At 35.2% G+C, this 17,096-nt stretch overlaps 1 protein-coding gene across 50 annotated transcripts in view; it reads left to right on the top strand.

Annotated features, from left to right (window-relative positions):
- Positions 1 to 17,096, top strand: part of PTPRD (protein tyrosine phosphatase receptor type D) — a 1,276,575-nt gene that overhangs the window by 1,215,791 nt on the left and 43,688 nt on the right. For all 50 annotated transcript variants that reach the window (XM_042804932.1, XM_042804933.1, XM_042804934.1 and 47 more), the window contains one exon: positions 5,035 to 5,210. In XM_042804932.1, coding sequence (XP_042660866.1) covers positions 5,035 to 5,210 — 176 coding nt within the window. The remainder of the gene's footprint in view (positions 1 to 5,034; positions 5,211 to 17,096) is intronic.

The raw sequence follows: 17,096 nt of genomic DNA, 5'->3' as shown, positions 1-17,096 counted from the left end.
TTTTACTGTCATTTCTTTTCCTTCTTACGTTACATTGTTAGAATGGTATGTAGTGAATGTTTAAGTCTTTGTAAAAAGCTTTAAGTTTACCAGTGTTTGTTACTGCAATATCTTAATTGGTCTTGTGCTGCTTCATTTTTCAGTGAATTCCTACAGTACAGATTTGTACTTAGACCATGCGAATTTGATAATCTCCTTAACTATATAGGTTTATGTTAAAAAATTGTCCACATAAACAGTTGTTATTGGCATCTAGTAGCTGCCTTAGTTCATTTTTCCTGTGACATAGTTCAAAACATCAGTCATTGATTTAAACCAATAGTACAGCTTCATCAGTATTTTGAGTTCATCATTGCATTTTTCCAACTGGTTTACAGGCATGACAGATTTTAATTTTATTACTTCACACTCGCTTTATGACTAACAGCACATCTCTTAGGGAAGCAGCACAGAAACAAAGATTTATGGTTTAATTTGTTTTAAACAGAAAGGCTGATTACTATTTAACCTTTGTAAAGGCTTGAAAAAATGTCATTATTTGATTTCAGTTTATGAATAAAATGCGATGTCTAGTTAAAGCTATTTAAGATTATAAATGTCTTCAAGAAATCAAGTAAATAATTCCAAGGTCTATGTTATTAGCCTTATGGATCTAAGTCTATGTTGCAGCCAGCTGTACTGTCATCGTAGTTCATGAGTACAGTCTCAGCATAAGTTGGTAGCTATAGAGTTTATTTTTTTAATCTTCTGCACTTTGTGGCATTGGCTAATTTTGGTTCATTGTTCATTCACTCTTGCTGTGTAAAATCTGGACTGCCTTGTTCTCTTGAGATATTTGAAAATGGGATGTCTTTTATGCTCAACTACTCATCTGATTCTTCCCCCGTTGTTCTCAATTCCTGTCTGGCAGAATAAGGAGTCTTCAGGTGCTGGTCATTTATCAGCATAGTTGAAAAGGCTACTAGAAAATAGTTATGGTAGAATTATGATCAGGAAGCCTAGTCTTTAGCTGACTTTTTGTGCAGAAACTGTGTCTCTGCCTTCATGAAACTTGTAAACGTCAGGTTATACTGCATGGATTACCCTAAATTTACACTTCAGCTATGTCATGTTAAATCTGCAGTAAACCCCCACTGATGCCAACAGTTAGTTAAGGTTCATATCAATATCAATGAAGGCAGAATTTAGTTGTTTTTTCCCCTTCTTGACCCATCTTTTCTCAAAACAATGACCTCTCTTACTTATTAAACACAAATTTAAGTAATGATGGCAATTGCTTCTGTGCTTGTGGGTATGTTGCCTTCAAGTTATGGCAGCTAACAAGGTTTGCAGGATTTCATTGTGCTGCAATCAAACTAGTTGTCATTTGATTGTTGTTGCACTATTAGACTTGACAGATAATTGTTCATCTTTCTCAGCTCAGAATGAGGTTATGTCCAGAAAAGTCATTGCAGAAAGTAACATTTTAATATTTAGATTTACTTGCCTTTGATAATTTTTTCTGCTTGGCCAGTGTAGGTATTTACAGCTATTCAGGTTTTTAAATGTTATTTTAAACTGAACACACTTCATTAGGTCTCTTATGATAAGACACATTCCCTAGAGGGCTTAAAATTTATGTGTTGTGGGGACATAGCTGATGAAGGAAAACCTGGTGTGGCAAAGTATGAGACAGAAAGTGATAGTGGGGAAATGATATTACAGAACACAAAAGGATTTTGGAACACAATGTGAAACTGAGGTCATGCATGAAAACAGCAGTGAAAAGACACTTAGTGTGAGAAATGGGTATGATATTTGAAGGGGCTATACGAATGTATGGGGAACAAAGAAAACACCTAATGGATACTGTGGATGACAGGAACAACGGAACTGAGCATTGTGAATCCTATTGTTCTCTTTATCTCAGTAGAGATATAACCCTGAAGAGTACTGTATTCTTCTAGAGATAAACCCTTCATGAAAGTCTTGCAAAATGTTGGGGCAGCACCTGTTTTTTCTTGAGACTGTGACTAGTTAAGTCACTAACAGTTGCTCAGGTCCTGTGGTAAATGGACTTTCCTGTCCATGTACCAACCACTTCCTTTTCTTGTGCCATGAGACTGAGTTGCCTTGTAAAAGGATTTTTCTGGCTAAAGAACATACAGGATTTTTTGCATCCTTTTGATAAAATGCAAGTGGAGATAAAGAATGAAAACCTAGCTGGGAAGAAATTCTCTCTTCTTATATCAGTAATTGTTAATCTTTTTTACTTGAATCTGTGACCAAGGAAGATATAATCTGGAAGCTTTTCTTCATTCTAATTTAAAGAATTAGAATTTATTTAGTTTAGAAGTTACTTATTTTAATATGACTTATCAATAAATCTAATACAAGTTAGAAAGTAGAAGGAGTGTTTACAATTTTAGACATTCTCGATTTTTTCATATCAGATACTAGGATTGTCTGATAAAATTTGTCAAGATCATTCTTTAGTGAACAGTTTGCAATAATTCTAATGTTTAATTTTCACGCTGAGTTTGTGCAGTATCAGCTCCAGAGGACAGCTTTCCCAGAAGAACATTTAACCACTTTACAAAGTGTTGGTTTTCTTTTTCATTTTTTCCTCAGGCTTTTATTTATAACATATGCTTCAACGTATGATACCAGACATCGTAATATAATTCTAATTTATGCAGAAAACATTTCTTACCAGCTTTCTCAGTTCCTTTGGTAATAATACCCAGTTGGTGTAGATTTCTCCTGTTGGCTTCATTTTTCTTTCTCATCTGTTTGTGCAAAAATGTTTTATTATCTAGATAAAGGAAGAAAATACAGCATTGTGCCTAGCAGTTGTATTTTCTAAGTCATTAATTCCAGCATACACTATAAGAAGTGTCATGTAAAAAAAGTTTCAAGTTTACAAGATTCTGAACTCCAATTTCTGCCTTTCATGGAGGGAAATCATGCTTTTCGGCTACAGACTATGCAAGTTGTACAGGTTTTTTATTTTGCTTTATTTGTCTTCCAGAAGAGACTATCAGTTCTAATCATAGTCAGCCAGTCTTCCTGTGTCCATCCGTGCATCTTGCCTGAGGAGTGCCATTTGCTGCCTCTCTTGTGCCCCTGAAGTTATAAACTCTTTCCCTGAAATATTTTATCAGATTTTTCCTTTAATTGTACAGAAAGTCAAATCAAATCAAAATTTGTGCTTAAATATAAAATGAACATATAAACCAATAAAATCTATTAAGCTTTCTTGGGCATGAAGGTAAAATTTTATGCCATACTACAGCTGCAGTAACCCATAATCTGAATAATTTCAAGATTAAGTTACGTCTTAATTTGTGTCACAGTTTATCAGTGGGCTTGTTCATCACTAAGTAGTGGAATGAAACACTAAGTTTACCCAGAATGAGTGGAGAAACTCTTCAAATTTCATCTAAAAACAAACAAGTAAACAAAAGTGCTAAAGAGGTACCTCTCTATTCAAATTCAAATTATTTTGGAAAACATTTTCAGGTGTATGCCACTGGTTGTCATGAAAGAAAAGAGTGTGCAGCCCTGATAATTCCTGGTTTGACATCACCAGCAGGAGAAAATACATTAGAATAGATTTGGAGGTTCAGTTTCTGACAGAAAGCTTGAGAAAGATTTCTTTAAACATATTCTATAATTTACTATGTTTCATAGCCAAAAAAAATCAACTCTGTCTCTGTGTGGAGTGAAAATGGTCACAGCTTCAGAATAAGCCAGGGAGTTTGTATCATCTTGACTCTCTTTTGAAACAGTTTGTGGAACGTGTACTGTGTCCTGGGGTTGTAGATGGGCATGGCATATTGGCTGTGTAAAAATAAATCATTGATTTCTGCTCAAAGAAGTAACTTCTATTAATTACTTCAACAATTCTTTTGTATCATTTTATTATGATACACAGTTCTGTTTTTCAGCTAACTCTTCTGGGGAACACTTCCATGTTCAACACTTCAGTAATGTGGAAAACACTGCTTTGCCAACCCACCAGCACTGAGATCTCACATGAGTATCTTTTCTTCCTCAAATCATCAGTTAAAAAAAACAGCTTTGACATCAAAATTTGTGCCTGTCACACTTTGTCTCCCAACATACACATAGTCCGAGTGAAAAGCTGGATACTGCCCTGCTGAATCCAGTAGGGGTGGGACTGAGACCTGTATGTCCATACTTACCCCTTTCCTTGAGCATTGCTACCCTATTAGTCCATACTAGTAACGTGATCTTCACTACAGCCAATACTCTACCTCAGCCTTGGCAGGCAGCATATTATTGTCCAGCTCTCAGTACAGACATGGCTCTGCATACCATCAATTAAATGTCTCACTGTAAGTCTTGTCCAAAATACCTGAGCTTGAGCAATTGACAGTGTAGGTCCAATGTACCCACAGGTCTTAGATTCCACCTTCTTTTCATGCATATTCAGACTTGCTGAGGTCTTCATTTCATTTCATTTAATTCAAATTCCTTGTGGCAGATTCCATTATTTCTTAAACCCGACTTACATAATGTGTTTTGTTAAAATAAGCTCATGTTAACTTCCCATGTATGGGAATGTAGCAGTAATATTAAGTATGACATTAACTCTTTTTTCTATATTTAAAAGAAATTCAGTTAGTTCAACAAAGAGTGTTATATGAAGCCTACTGCGGACATCTGATGGAGAGGCTTCCCTGTCTGGTCCAGACAGAGGCTACCATACTGCTGGATGACTGCAGCCAGTGTCAGACCAGCTTTTAAATGCTGCTGTTTCCACTAGCAGGTCTCTCCATCTGCTACAGATTTTTAGTCTTCTTTTATACTTCCTTATCAGAATGAGTCCTTTGTTTCAAAAGAATGGTTATTCCCAGAGATGCCATCACCCTCCACAAATGGCATACACTCACTTGCAAGTGCCCATGTAATACTTGGCATGCAGCAAGCTAAGATTCACTTATCCAGTTGTGTCACAGGAGTTATTAGCTCTTGTACAATAGGACAGCACAGAAATGTTGCCCTGTGTTTTCATTCTTATCTTTGCAGGCATACCAGGGAGTGACTATATCAATGCTAACTACATAGATGGATACAGAAAGCAGAATGCTTATATAGCAACGCAAGGGGCACTGCCGGAAACCTTTGGTGACTTCTGGAGAATGATGTGGGAGCAACGGGGTGCAACTGTCGTCATGATGACAAAACTAGAGGAGAGGTCCAGGGTAAGGAAGCATATATAATGTCAGTAATATTATACCTGAGTAATCATTTACATCAGATTTTTCTTTTATGTATATTTGTTTGTCTCCTGTATATGCTCAAGAAATTATTTTATTTTTAGTTTGACACCAGTTAAAAGTTTCCATACTCTGAAAATCACTTACATAGAAAATGAAATTACCAAGTCATGCTGCTTATTTTTGAGGTCTTTTTATACTCCAAAAAACTTTAAATCTCTTGATCCACAGTGTTTTGTGTTTTTTTTATTTTTTGCTGTTTCAATCATACTGGAAATACTAGGAGGTGACCGAAAATGTTACTTCCTCTGTAGTATCAAGAATACGATTGTATCATCCTGGTGTAAGGAAGTTAATGCATGTCAAGATCATTAAATTTTCAGTTTTATATGGTGTAGATTAAAAATTGCTTAAGATCAGTGAGGGTTTGGATTTGCTTAAGAAACATAACAATGTTTTTTTTAGCGCATACTGGGTGCTAGGAAAACTCTTCAACAGCATATGCAGTAATAGAAGTCAAAATTATCTGTGATATTTCAAGTTTAGTTTTACAGGGCAAAGGAAAATTAGGAAAGTAAAGGACTAAAGCTTAAGGATGATATTCTAATAATGGAAGTGATATAGTAATAAATGTACTATATGTGAAGAGAAATCAAAAGTAGTAATATTTTTTTGTTATATAATAAGGAAAGTGATGGGAATGGTAGTAACAGGCGACTGTGTGTTGCATGAGGATTTACTAGCAGGTCAGGTGGATGTAGTTTGGTGGGGTGAGGGAGGGAAAAGGAAAAAAAAAAAAACAGAAGATGAGAAAAAGAAGAGGGAAGGACCCTTCTCAGTGTCCAATCAGAAACAGAAGTGAGTGCCCAGTCCTCAGCACCCTCTCCAGTGGTTCCCTACCATCCTTTTCCCACAATAACTCTGTATTTTATGTCAAGATGTACTCAAACTCCTCATGGATTATTCCTGCTTATGATGCTGTTATCATTGCTGTCATCATGACTGGAGAAGTTGCTATGCAGCTGGTTCATTGCTGAGCTTCCTGCAAATGCAATAATGAGTCCTAAACCAGAAGCTACAACCAAATGTAGAAATCAGGAAAGGGGAGAAATAACAGGTAATTCTGACATATCATTTCCCTTGGGAACCTGCCATAACAACAGGATCTGGGTTTGCAAGTATAAATCCAGGTGATGAATAACAAACGAGTGTCATGGGAAAAACACTGCCACAGGCATTCTGGGGTACCCTGTCCTGGGAGCTTATGTGAAGGAGTATGGAGCTGCAAGTGGAAGGCAGGCTGTGGGATTGCAGATGGAAGTCCCTTAGCAATACAGAAATCTAAGGTATCTAAGGTGCTGTGCAACATGTGTTAAAAATGCAATAAATACAGAGGATCAAGAACAGTCCAGAAAGAGACTAGGGAGGAGGAGAGGAGATTTATCATCCAGAAAAGCTTTTAAGTCAATAAAAAGTATCTTATGGAGGTAACTAGATAATATTTGGTATTTCAACTCATGGATGAGCTCCATTTCCAAATGAAAATGTTTTTACATGTGTAAACTTGAAACAGGGGGAAATGCACCATAAACCCTAATGCTGTACTGTGTTGACATTGATGTTTTTTTCACATGCTTCGATACATACAATTGTAATGATTACATAACTTGTTGAACCTCATTGGCAACAGTCATTCCTTTATGGAGTCTTATTGAAGCACGTATACATTTATTCCTTTACCATTTCGTCACTTTTATTTATTTTTTTTTTTTTTGCAGTTCAAGCAATGTGTAGCATTCTATTTACAGAATCACTTTCCACATGTAAATTCAACCTACATGAACACCACTGCCTGTGTGTACCTGATGGCGATTCATATGTAGTAGAGGGTAATTTTATCACAAATTCTCATTTTATTTTGAGTCTACAGGCCTTGTCTAGTCTAGGCACTGACATTTGTTTAGAATTATGCAAATGAAATTTTGCCCATTTCTTCGCTAATTACTTCTTACGTAATAAAGTTGCTGCTAAATAGCATCAGTGCTAAGAAAAAATCTGATCCTAATAAGCAACCCATTGCAGAAGGTATACTTAAATCTTTGAGAGTTTATTTTAATACTGCAGGCCACAGACAGCCACTGTCTAGAAAGATGTTTTGATGTAACTAAATTAAATTCTTCTCATTTTCTCTAATAATTGCTTAGCAGAGTTTTAAACTAACTCTAGCCTTTGCTGACTGCACCCTAGAAAAACACTGATCAGAATAGTAATCACCACCAGAAGTGATTAGCATTCAGCAGCAATACATTCCCTGAGTGTAATGAGAGACGAGACAATCTATTCAGTGGATTGTCTGTACGTTCAATGCTTATTTTTACGTATTTTTTTGTGCATAATTTAGCTCATTCCGTGTTCATAGGTCAAGTGAGTTTGATGCACTCAGTGCAGAGCATTAGAGACCAGCTATCCATTATGTAATTCAGCTCCAATCTTAGAGTCTGCAACTCTGTGAATAAGGCATACCAGTTACCTCTTCTAATACAGTAGCTACATGTTAATGTAGTTAATGGTATTGATGGTGAGGCAGCAGTGGGAATCCCTATGTGGGAAAATAATATGAAGATATTTCATTGTTATTTTTTTCTCATGCTATCTTTTTTTATAGCATATCCCTGTAGCAGGAGACCAAGTGAAATTTCGAGTATGAAATACAAACACTGTTATATACCATTAAAGATGAAGATCTTCACTAATTTTGTTTCTCTTTTTCATTTGATTCCTTTTTGATTGCTTTTGTGTCTTGTCAGCCTGATCACTATTCTTGCTCCAAGGCAAGATCATTTCTCTCAGGGACTTCATCTACTTTCCATCTCCATGTCATCATTTCTGTTTAGCTTGCTTTTTTCATTTTGTAGCCCTGCAGCTTGATATCAGCCTTTCCAACCTGGACTGCATAGATAAAGACAGGGATTTTAATTACATCTGCAGAAACAAAGTTGGTTAATTAACATGTGTTAGATGTCTGAGTAACTTCAGCTTTGAGAATGTACATATTTTACAGCTGAGTACATTAAATGAAGATGTTACAGTGAATTCATTATTCATTTTTTTGCCTAAAAGGAAGCTGCAGGAAAAGAGAAGCTCTTTCTCTTATAACCTTTCACACTTTGTTGGTTTCGTATGAAATGTCATCACCTGAATCTCCCTTGACCTAAACCAGACTAGAAAGAGAAAGTCAGTCTCATCATTCGTCTACCATGCACATAATTTATATCAAAAAGGATTATACACACTGGCAGTGCATGGAACAGTGTTGGTAGCATATCTGTCACACACATGATTTTAACCTAAATGAAATAAAAGAATAATACTGAAGGATGCAAATTAGAGATTAGAGAAGCAGTTGTGTGTTACACTAAGGAAGGCTGTAAAGCATTCATGTGTGATACCTCTCTTCCACACTCCTCTATCTTCCCTTCTACCCATGGCAGATTTTCCTTTTTTTTATTTTTTTTTAAGATCCTCTGAATTAATTGAATGTTCCAATAACTTGTGCTGTAGTGAATGATGTGAATGATCAGATGAAGACAGAAAATCTCACTTTATAGCAAAAGATAATATTGCTTCAAACAAGAAACATTTAGTCCTGCCTCCTGTTTCAGGGTAGGATACTGTTGTAGGTCATCCACTTGAAAGAGAATTCAATACTTTCCTTCTTTGCTATGTAAGGCCTTATTTTGAATAAACTTGCTGTGTTGTTTTGGAACTGATAGAAAATATCTACCTCCCTCCTTAACCTCACTGGCAATATTTTCTATGTTGGAACCATAGTGCCTAGGATTAGAATCTTCTGTCAAAAAACACCGATCAGGTCAAAGCTAAATGACAATATAATGACACTAGCAATTATTGAAATATGAACTAGATTCTGAACTTCTGTACTGATATGGAAGGCTGTAGTTTTCATACTGATACTGTCAGCTTCATTCAAATTTGCTAATGACTAAGTGAGTACATGAGGAAACTACATTTGTGGCATTCTGTTAGCCTGATCTGGACACTCATTTGACTGTCAGGAAGTGGATATCATCATCAATATTATAAATCAAGAATATATAAAAATATAAGCATAGAATAATTATCTTGGTTTGTCAGATTGTAGCATCTTGAATCCTGAGTTTTCACTGGGAAGAGGGAGGTAGAAACAAAGCCAGTAAAAAAGTCATGTGTCCTGTCTCAGATTTTGTTCCTCAATATTGAAATAGGTAGGACCATTTCCATCAGTCCTGTATCAGTTCTATCAGAAGATGTAAGGTTAGTGAGAAGTCCCTGGACTTGGCATCTCCAACACGTCCCTGATACCCAAGAGAGTCAATAGCTAGCACTATCCCAAGAAAAGCCAGGCAGACTTTTCCTGACATTGCTGCAATGCTAAATAGGTACTTCTGTTGTTCCAAGTGTCATACAACAGGTCTAAATCTCCCAAATCAGAACACTCCATCTGAGTCTTTCAACTAATTTTTTATAGATTTATAGAGTATCCCATGTGTTAGAGAAAGGGAGATTGGGTGACAGTAGAAATATCATGTAGATTAATATGTGTGTCTTGAAGGTGGAAATTGAGTAAAATAATTGTGGGGGTTTTGTTTTGTTTGGTAGTTTGTTTTCTGTTTTTTTTTTTGTTTGTTTTTTGTTTTCTGAAGGAGTGGGACATATTAAATTAAATCAGGGAAGCTTTTTTTCAGATTCAGGTAGCACAAAAAACCCAAAAACATTTGAATAAGCACAGTGAAAAGTGTATTTGTACCTTAGTACTCTAGTAAGAATAGCTTTGAAACAAACTTCTGGCCACCAGAGATTTCTGAGTCTTGCTATAGACATGGAAAACATAAAGGCTGATCTGGGAAGAACCCTAAAATCTTCCAAGGAAATGCACAAATTGCTAACATTTTTAACGAATCTTCGTTTGTTGATAGCAGAGTAGGCATTGATATCTAATGTAGCTGACCTCATAGCTGAGGCAAAGCAGTAGTACACGCAAAACAGTAAGTAATAAGCAAAGAAAACTAAGAACATGGTTTTCTTGTCTGTATGAAATGCATTAAGATCTTTAAGACAAATACAGGCTGTACAACAGAGTTTTATGTGATTGTGATTAAGGTGGTTTTCCATTTGTTGTGCAGGGATTCAGCAGCAAATTTCAGATCTTTTCTCCTAAGTATGTTTTGACAGGTAATACTGGTGCTATTACTTGTCAAAATATTGGATCAAAAATAAGTGACAATAAGACGTCTTCACTAATATGAGTAGAAAAGTCATCAATACATGCACTTAACAATTCATTACAGATTATAGCAATATGCTCCCAAGCGGTCCTGTATTCTACTGTATTTAGACAAAATGTAATTGATTTGTGCATAAAAGCTGCACTGATGTTTTGTATTGGGCAGCACAGGTATGTTTTGGGGGGCGGGTTAAGTTATGAAATATGTATTTAAACATACAAAAATATAAATAAAGATTTCAATTACGTTTTGCAGTAATTAGAAAAATATACTTGCCTTTATTTGGTGAGAAATAAGTCAGCATCTCTCCTGGCAGACATATTAGCAGGTAGGAGATGAGTTGCAGATGGCATTCTTACATACTAAATTGTATTGTTTTACTAAAGAAAAACTAAATGTGCAGTTTTGTCATTGTTCATTCCCTAATTTTAATGTCAAACCAGTAACTAATGTACCACTAATGTACTATCAGAATTTTATTTTGCTTCTTTAGTGAAGTGAAATTTTAACTTTATGTTATGATTCTCTGTCTGTAAATGAAGTGGTTTCTCTTACCTGTTAGGGTAAACCGATAGTTTTCTCAAAAATACCATTTCCCTGAGGGAAGTGTATAGCAAATGGTTTAGTCAAAACTGTACTGTAACTCTGTAGTTTGACTTTATTTGATTAATTAATTTGCTTTGTGCTTGAGGTGAGACATACGTTACTACCTCATATAATTCTTATCTTAATACAGACAGAGGGACTATGCCACATGTAGAGAATGGCAATTGACATTTTAAGTTAAAAGTTTTCTTTGCACAATGAAAATTTCTGCATATTTGCTTTCAAAGTTCAGTGAGTAGTTCATGTTTGGTTTAGCACTGCAATTTATTACTTCAGTGCATGGAATTCTTTCAAGGAATTTGAGGCTTGAAAAGGTCAGTGAATGAATTTAGTATTTTGTAGGGAAAATAACCCCGCATTTCCTTATTTAGCAGATTCTTGTGAAAGACTCAAGACCTCTTCTTTATGATGAGAAATACATCTGGAAAATTTTGAGTTCTTCAAACAGGTGTCTCTGAAAGAGAATATTATGATTTACATTTTCCATCATATACAAAGCTTTTCCTGTATTCTAAGGAAGTTAATGGATACAGTTGGCTACTGAAAGGCACATTTTGGTAATAGATTTTTTTTCTAGGTGTTCTTTTGGGTTAATATCACAGGAACAGTGTAAAATGTATTTATGAGTTTAAGAATTTTATCTGTGTATGAAACTAGCAATAGAAAGCTCACCATGACTCAAAGTTCATTTCAAAAATCAAAATCCAGACGGAAACATCTTAAGATCCCAAAAATGTTCTCCAATGTACCATTTCTGATCTTTGTGCTCTTTCATCCATTCACTTCTGACTTTCAGGTGACCAAAACCATAAGAACAGTAGAATTTTGTTGCTCTGATGTTTTACCCCTTTGATTATTTTGTTTCACTGATTTCTTACATGATATTCTTATCAGCTCTCTTGTATAGACAGTAGAAAATCTTAGTTAGACCACTTGAAAAGTGAGCTGAATGTAGTATCTCAATTCAGTGAAAGGATTATTCAGGCTGCACACAGTGATCAGCCTCGAGTAGAGGAAGAGGATATAGCAAAAAGTTGTCAGCCCGTTCACTTTTTCCCTCAGTTCCATTCATATAAACGTTTTCAAGACCTTTTTGGAGAATTTTTCTGTACTTAACTGACAGACTCATCCTTCAAAATGAATTCACTAAGACCCTGCCTTTCCTGCTGTTAGGAGGAGTTCCAGAAGGGCATCTCACACTGATGCCAGCAATATAACTTTGAACTGTTCTTAGCTTGTATAGGTGAAGATAAAAGACAAGACAGAGAATACATTTCAAATAAGCCCAAGATTCCTTTCAATATCTGTTTCCTTTTGTTTTAATAACTGTACCACACTCTGTTGTAAGGATCAGAATGGAAAGAGTTTTGGGGTTATCTTTCAGTATTAACTGTTAGTCTACTAATCATATCTCAGAAATTTCAGAAAGCAAGGGTATAATGAGGGTTGATTTGCAGACTTACTAGAGGACTAAAGTTTGTTATGCATTGATTAGCCTAAAGTTCATTTATGTTGTCTCCAAGTCCTGTTTGGAACTTCTTTTTCAAGGCTACCTTAATAAAGACCTTGGACAGAATTATACTGCACTGCAGAAGTGTATAATTTCTACCTAGTGTTTAAACTCTGAATACTCAGTTCAGATGAGCTCCAATAATCATAAAGTCATGGAATCATTTAGGTTGGAAAAGACCCTTAAGATCATCAAGGCCAGCCGTTAACCTAACACTGACAAGTTCACCACTAAATCATGTCGCTAAGCACCACATCCACATGTCTTTTAAATACCTCCAGGGATGGTGACTCAACCCCTTCCCTAAAAAGCCTATTCCAATGCTTGGCAACCATTTCAGTAAAGAAAATTTTCCTAATATCCATTCTAAACCTCTTCTGGCACAACTTGAGGCCATTTCTTCTCGCACTATCATTGTTACCTAGGCAAAGAGACCAACAGACACCCACCTTACTTCAACCTCCTTCCAGACAGTTTTAAAGCACAGTAAGGTCTCCCTTCAGCCTCATTTTCTCCAGACTAAGCATTGTCTTTGCCATTACATACTTACTATTTATCTACTATTAATCACTATCAGAGACCAGTGCATACAAATGTTCATTTTATGTAGTAAAAAATGGATTCAAAGAACCAAAACTTCCAGAAGTGATTAATTATTTTGGGAATACATTTTGTGAGATTTAGAAGTCTCTGTCTACCCAGTGCTGGGTGCTGAGTTCTTTCAGAATTTAGGATGCTATTAAATTCATTGCCACTCTGAGAGCAAAATTTAAAATTTTAGACTGTTTTATTTTCAGCCTTATTTCAGCATAGTTTATATTTTAAATCTGTCATTTATAGTTAGACCAAAGTGAATGAGTGACACTTGACCAAATCTTGTTCAAATAAGGCCTAAAAAATGTGTTTCCGTGTTCTGTTGTTTTTTTTTTTTTTTTTTTAATCTTTGCATTACAGTCTCATGTACTAGTGTCAGTGCTTGCGACCTTTAGACTCAAGACCTAAAGACTATCAGCCTAGTCTTTAAGTGGCAAGGCATTGTTGCAAAAACAAAAATGTCTTCAGAGTAACAGCTTCTTGGAAACAGAACATTAACTGGAATGTCTGAGTCACTAAGCTAGCCTCATAGGGTTTGGGGCAGTTTCCATCATCAACAACTGGCACTACCTTTTTTATTACATAATTGTTATTACCATTAAACATCAGTGTAGAGATAATTTATTTTTGAAGGAAGACCATCTGAAAATGTCATTAGAAAGTTTTGTCTGCAAAAGACTTATCAAGAAAATCAGAGCAAAAAGATTGTTACGTAGTGCTGTTATTTCCTATTCCAGATTCAGCATAATTCATATGCTGTTCTTAAAGCAAGGAATACACTGTATGAATCTGCCTATTACTAGTTTTCTGTCTCTTTACTGCTCTGCATTTTGTCCTTATAATCTCAGATGGCCTGTAACAGCTGGCTCGTGTTAAGAATCACCTGAAGGGGTTTTTCAGTCTGAATGATGGAACTTTATACTGGAAAATTATTTCTCTACCCTTGAATGTCAGGAATCTTTGTGTTCATATCTTCATGTGGAAATACACTTCCTTCAGCTCTGCTGATGCATGGCAGCACCTTCTCTAATGTCTGTGACTTGTTGAAGTGTGAATATCCACAAATACTCTTAGGAACTCTGTAGCTACTTAAACCCCTCAAGTCTAAAATGGTCTCCAGCTTCCCATTTTTAATGGAAAAGAAAGCATTTACATTTTCTTACAGTTCTGCTTTCAGTGAATGCTCATATTGCTATGAAGAGAAAGGATTTGTGTGGACTGAGTGAAATAAATATACAGAAAGAAAATGTGTGTATGTTTGAGGGGCAAGTTAAGAGAACATGCCTATCATCAGTTATGTCTATTAGCTATGTCTACTGCTATGGTACTTAAAAGATTTCATAATATATTTAGTAGTCTTTTGAGAGCTGCTCTGATCTCAGATATAGTGGTTTTGGCAGTGTGCAACCTATGATCATGAGGCAGTGAAAGTAGTAAAAGGTATGCTTGTCATTACTTGCAATTGAAATTCTCTTTAAAAAACACTCTTTGAAATCACCAATGAGTTCTTTTGTGTTCATGTGTCTGTTTCATTCATCTTTCCACCTTCAGTGTTGGGCAAGAGAACATTAGAGAATTACTGGTGAAAGCTGTTTTCTGTAACCAGGTACAGTTAGTGGCACAGAATAGATCTGATTGGGTGCAGGTGAATATAGTCTGCAGAGGGAAAGATCAATCCTTGCAACTGGGAGCTGTGTGGATAAGAGGAAGGTGAGGACTGAAATTCACCAAAGGTGTATTACAAACTGACTCTGAAGATAAATAAACCCTGTAATTGTATTTGTGAAGGAGGATGCATGTTACCATCACTATACCGTACCACATTAAAGTTGTCTGTTTTACAAACAATGTATAGAAATGAGAAAGTACCCCTACTATAGGGAAATTAAACATAAACCAAAGTTCTAAAGCAAAAAAAAAAATTTGGCAGATAGTTTCAAAATTGAGTTGTTGACATTTAGTGCTAAATTTTGGATTATTCAAGGGGTTTGAGAATTTTTTTCTGAGGAAAACATTAATATGTAACCTCTGAAAAATAAACTTTAAGTGCTAGTGGCTGGGATCTTAGCATAAAACATTTAACAAGAACTCTGTCTCACAAAATAGTGTCTTAACAATTAACTTATATTATTTGATTCCCTGGTGCTGGTGAAGTCCAATAGAAAACATTGTTCTGATGTCTCACAAAGATAAATTGGACTCTAAATTGTTAGGAGTATTTGGAATGTAATGTTTATGATCACAGAGAAGAAGAGTATAGGAAGCGGGTGAGGGAACATCTCTGAAGAAGACGCCTTGTTCTGAGAAAAAGCAAGAGGAAAAAGGAATAAAAGCTGTAGGTCCATCAATTTATGCTTCATGTGCTCTTCCACAAGGTCAAATCCACATCAGTCCAAAATCAGGTTTTCTTTCTAAAAATGTGATATTTATTTTCACCAGTTTCCACTTTCAGATAATATACACTGGTCTACAAAATGTATTTCTTTTTGAACAGTTAGTGTCTGCTTCCAGCAGCAGTCCTCCCTCTGTATCAGCTACCTCTTAAAGAAAGTATTTTAGAAAAATTATAAAATGATTGAAGTTTATGTTAAATAAACTAATAAATGAAAACAAAACAAAACAAACAAAACTAAAATCTGCACCTAAAAGAGCAGGCACATTTATTTTCTCCCAGCCTAACTGAAAAGGAGCAATTTTCTACAGGCTTCTAAATCTGAGTATACGCTTAACATCAGATTACTATACAAAATAAAAATTAAAACAGGCATTTTCTGTTGTTTGCAAAGGCGCTGGTAACCTACAATTTCTGAATTTTAATTTATTTTTTGTGTTGAACATTTATTTCTCTCTATTACATTTTCTTCTGTAAAGTCTTTATAGCGAGAAAGCTGGTTAGTTTTTCAGGCATATTTTTCGGAAACTGGCACTGCTTTTATGAGCATACAGTTTATATGTGGAAACTACAGGGTAAAGAGGAGAACTACATGTCTAGGCATGCAAAGGTACAGGTAGACATTTATTTTTTGCGTTCATTTTCTTAAAAGTATATAAAGTATTCTACCATTTTTTTCTTTTTTTTAAATCTTTCAAACCAAACAGGTTTAGTCAGAGGTTTATGCTGAACTTGTAGTTGCTAAGATTGCAAACAACAGCTATTATGTATCAATATTCTTCCATGAAAAAAAAAAAAAAGTATGGTATTCTATGGAAATGAAAGAATAAACCACACATTTTTTGTCTAAAATACAGCTAAACAATATAGACACAAGTTATATTGTGTTTATATTAATGATAAAGTGAAACTAGATTTACTATATTTAAATAACTCAATTGAAAATATAGCTTTCTGTCTCATTTGAAGACCATAGTGTCTTTTAATGTTAGGTATCTTGCAAATAAATCACCAATATTCATGAAGTACCTGTAATACTTACTCTTTCAATATTTCAGTAAAAAGTACAAGGAAGTAATTACTTAATTCCTCCTAATAAGAGGATTTTATACACTGTTAATCCCATTTTTAAGACTGTAGTATCAATAAACATTTTTAGTTACTTTGTTCCAATTCCTTATCTATAAATCAAGCTATCAATTCCTGTAAAAACTTATTTCAGATTTTTTAGCCTCTAATGAGTGTTCATCACCTGCTTCAGTGGTTAGAATTTTTTCTCCTCTTTATCTAGATTACTTGTTCTCAGACTGTGAATTGTGAACTGTTACTGATCTGTGACATGTGAGCCTCAAAATGATTTGCAAGCAAAGCTATTCAGGACTGGGGAGTTTGAAAGTGTACAAAGTCTTTTTCAATAAGTACTGTATAGAGTGAGGAGAAAACACATAAGTTTCAAAGACACATTTTTTAATTTTCCATTTTGG

The sequence above is a fragment of the Tyto alba genome, unplaced genomic scaffold (genome assembly GCF_018691265.1).
Source record: "Tyto alba isolate M040663 unplaced genomic scaffold, T.alba_DEE_v4.0 Super-Scaffold_42, whole genome shotgun sequence".
NCBI classification, from domain to species: domain Eukaryota; kingdom Metazoa; phylum Chordata; class Aves; order Strigiformes; family Tytonidae; genus Tyto; species Tyto alba.
This window is presented reverse-complemented; position numbering and strand designations above follow the sequence as displayed.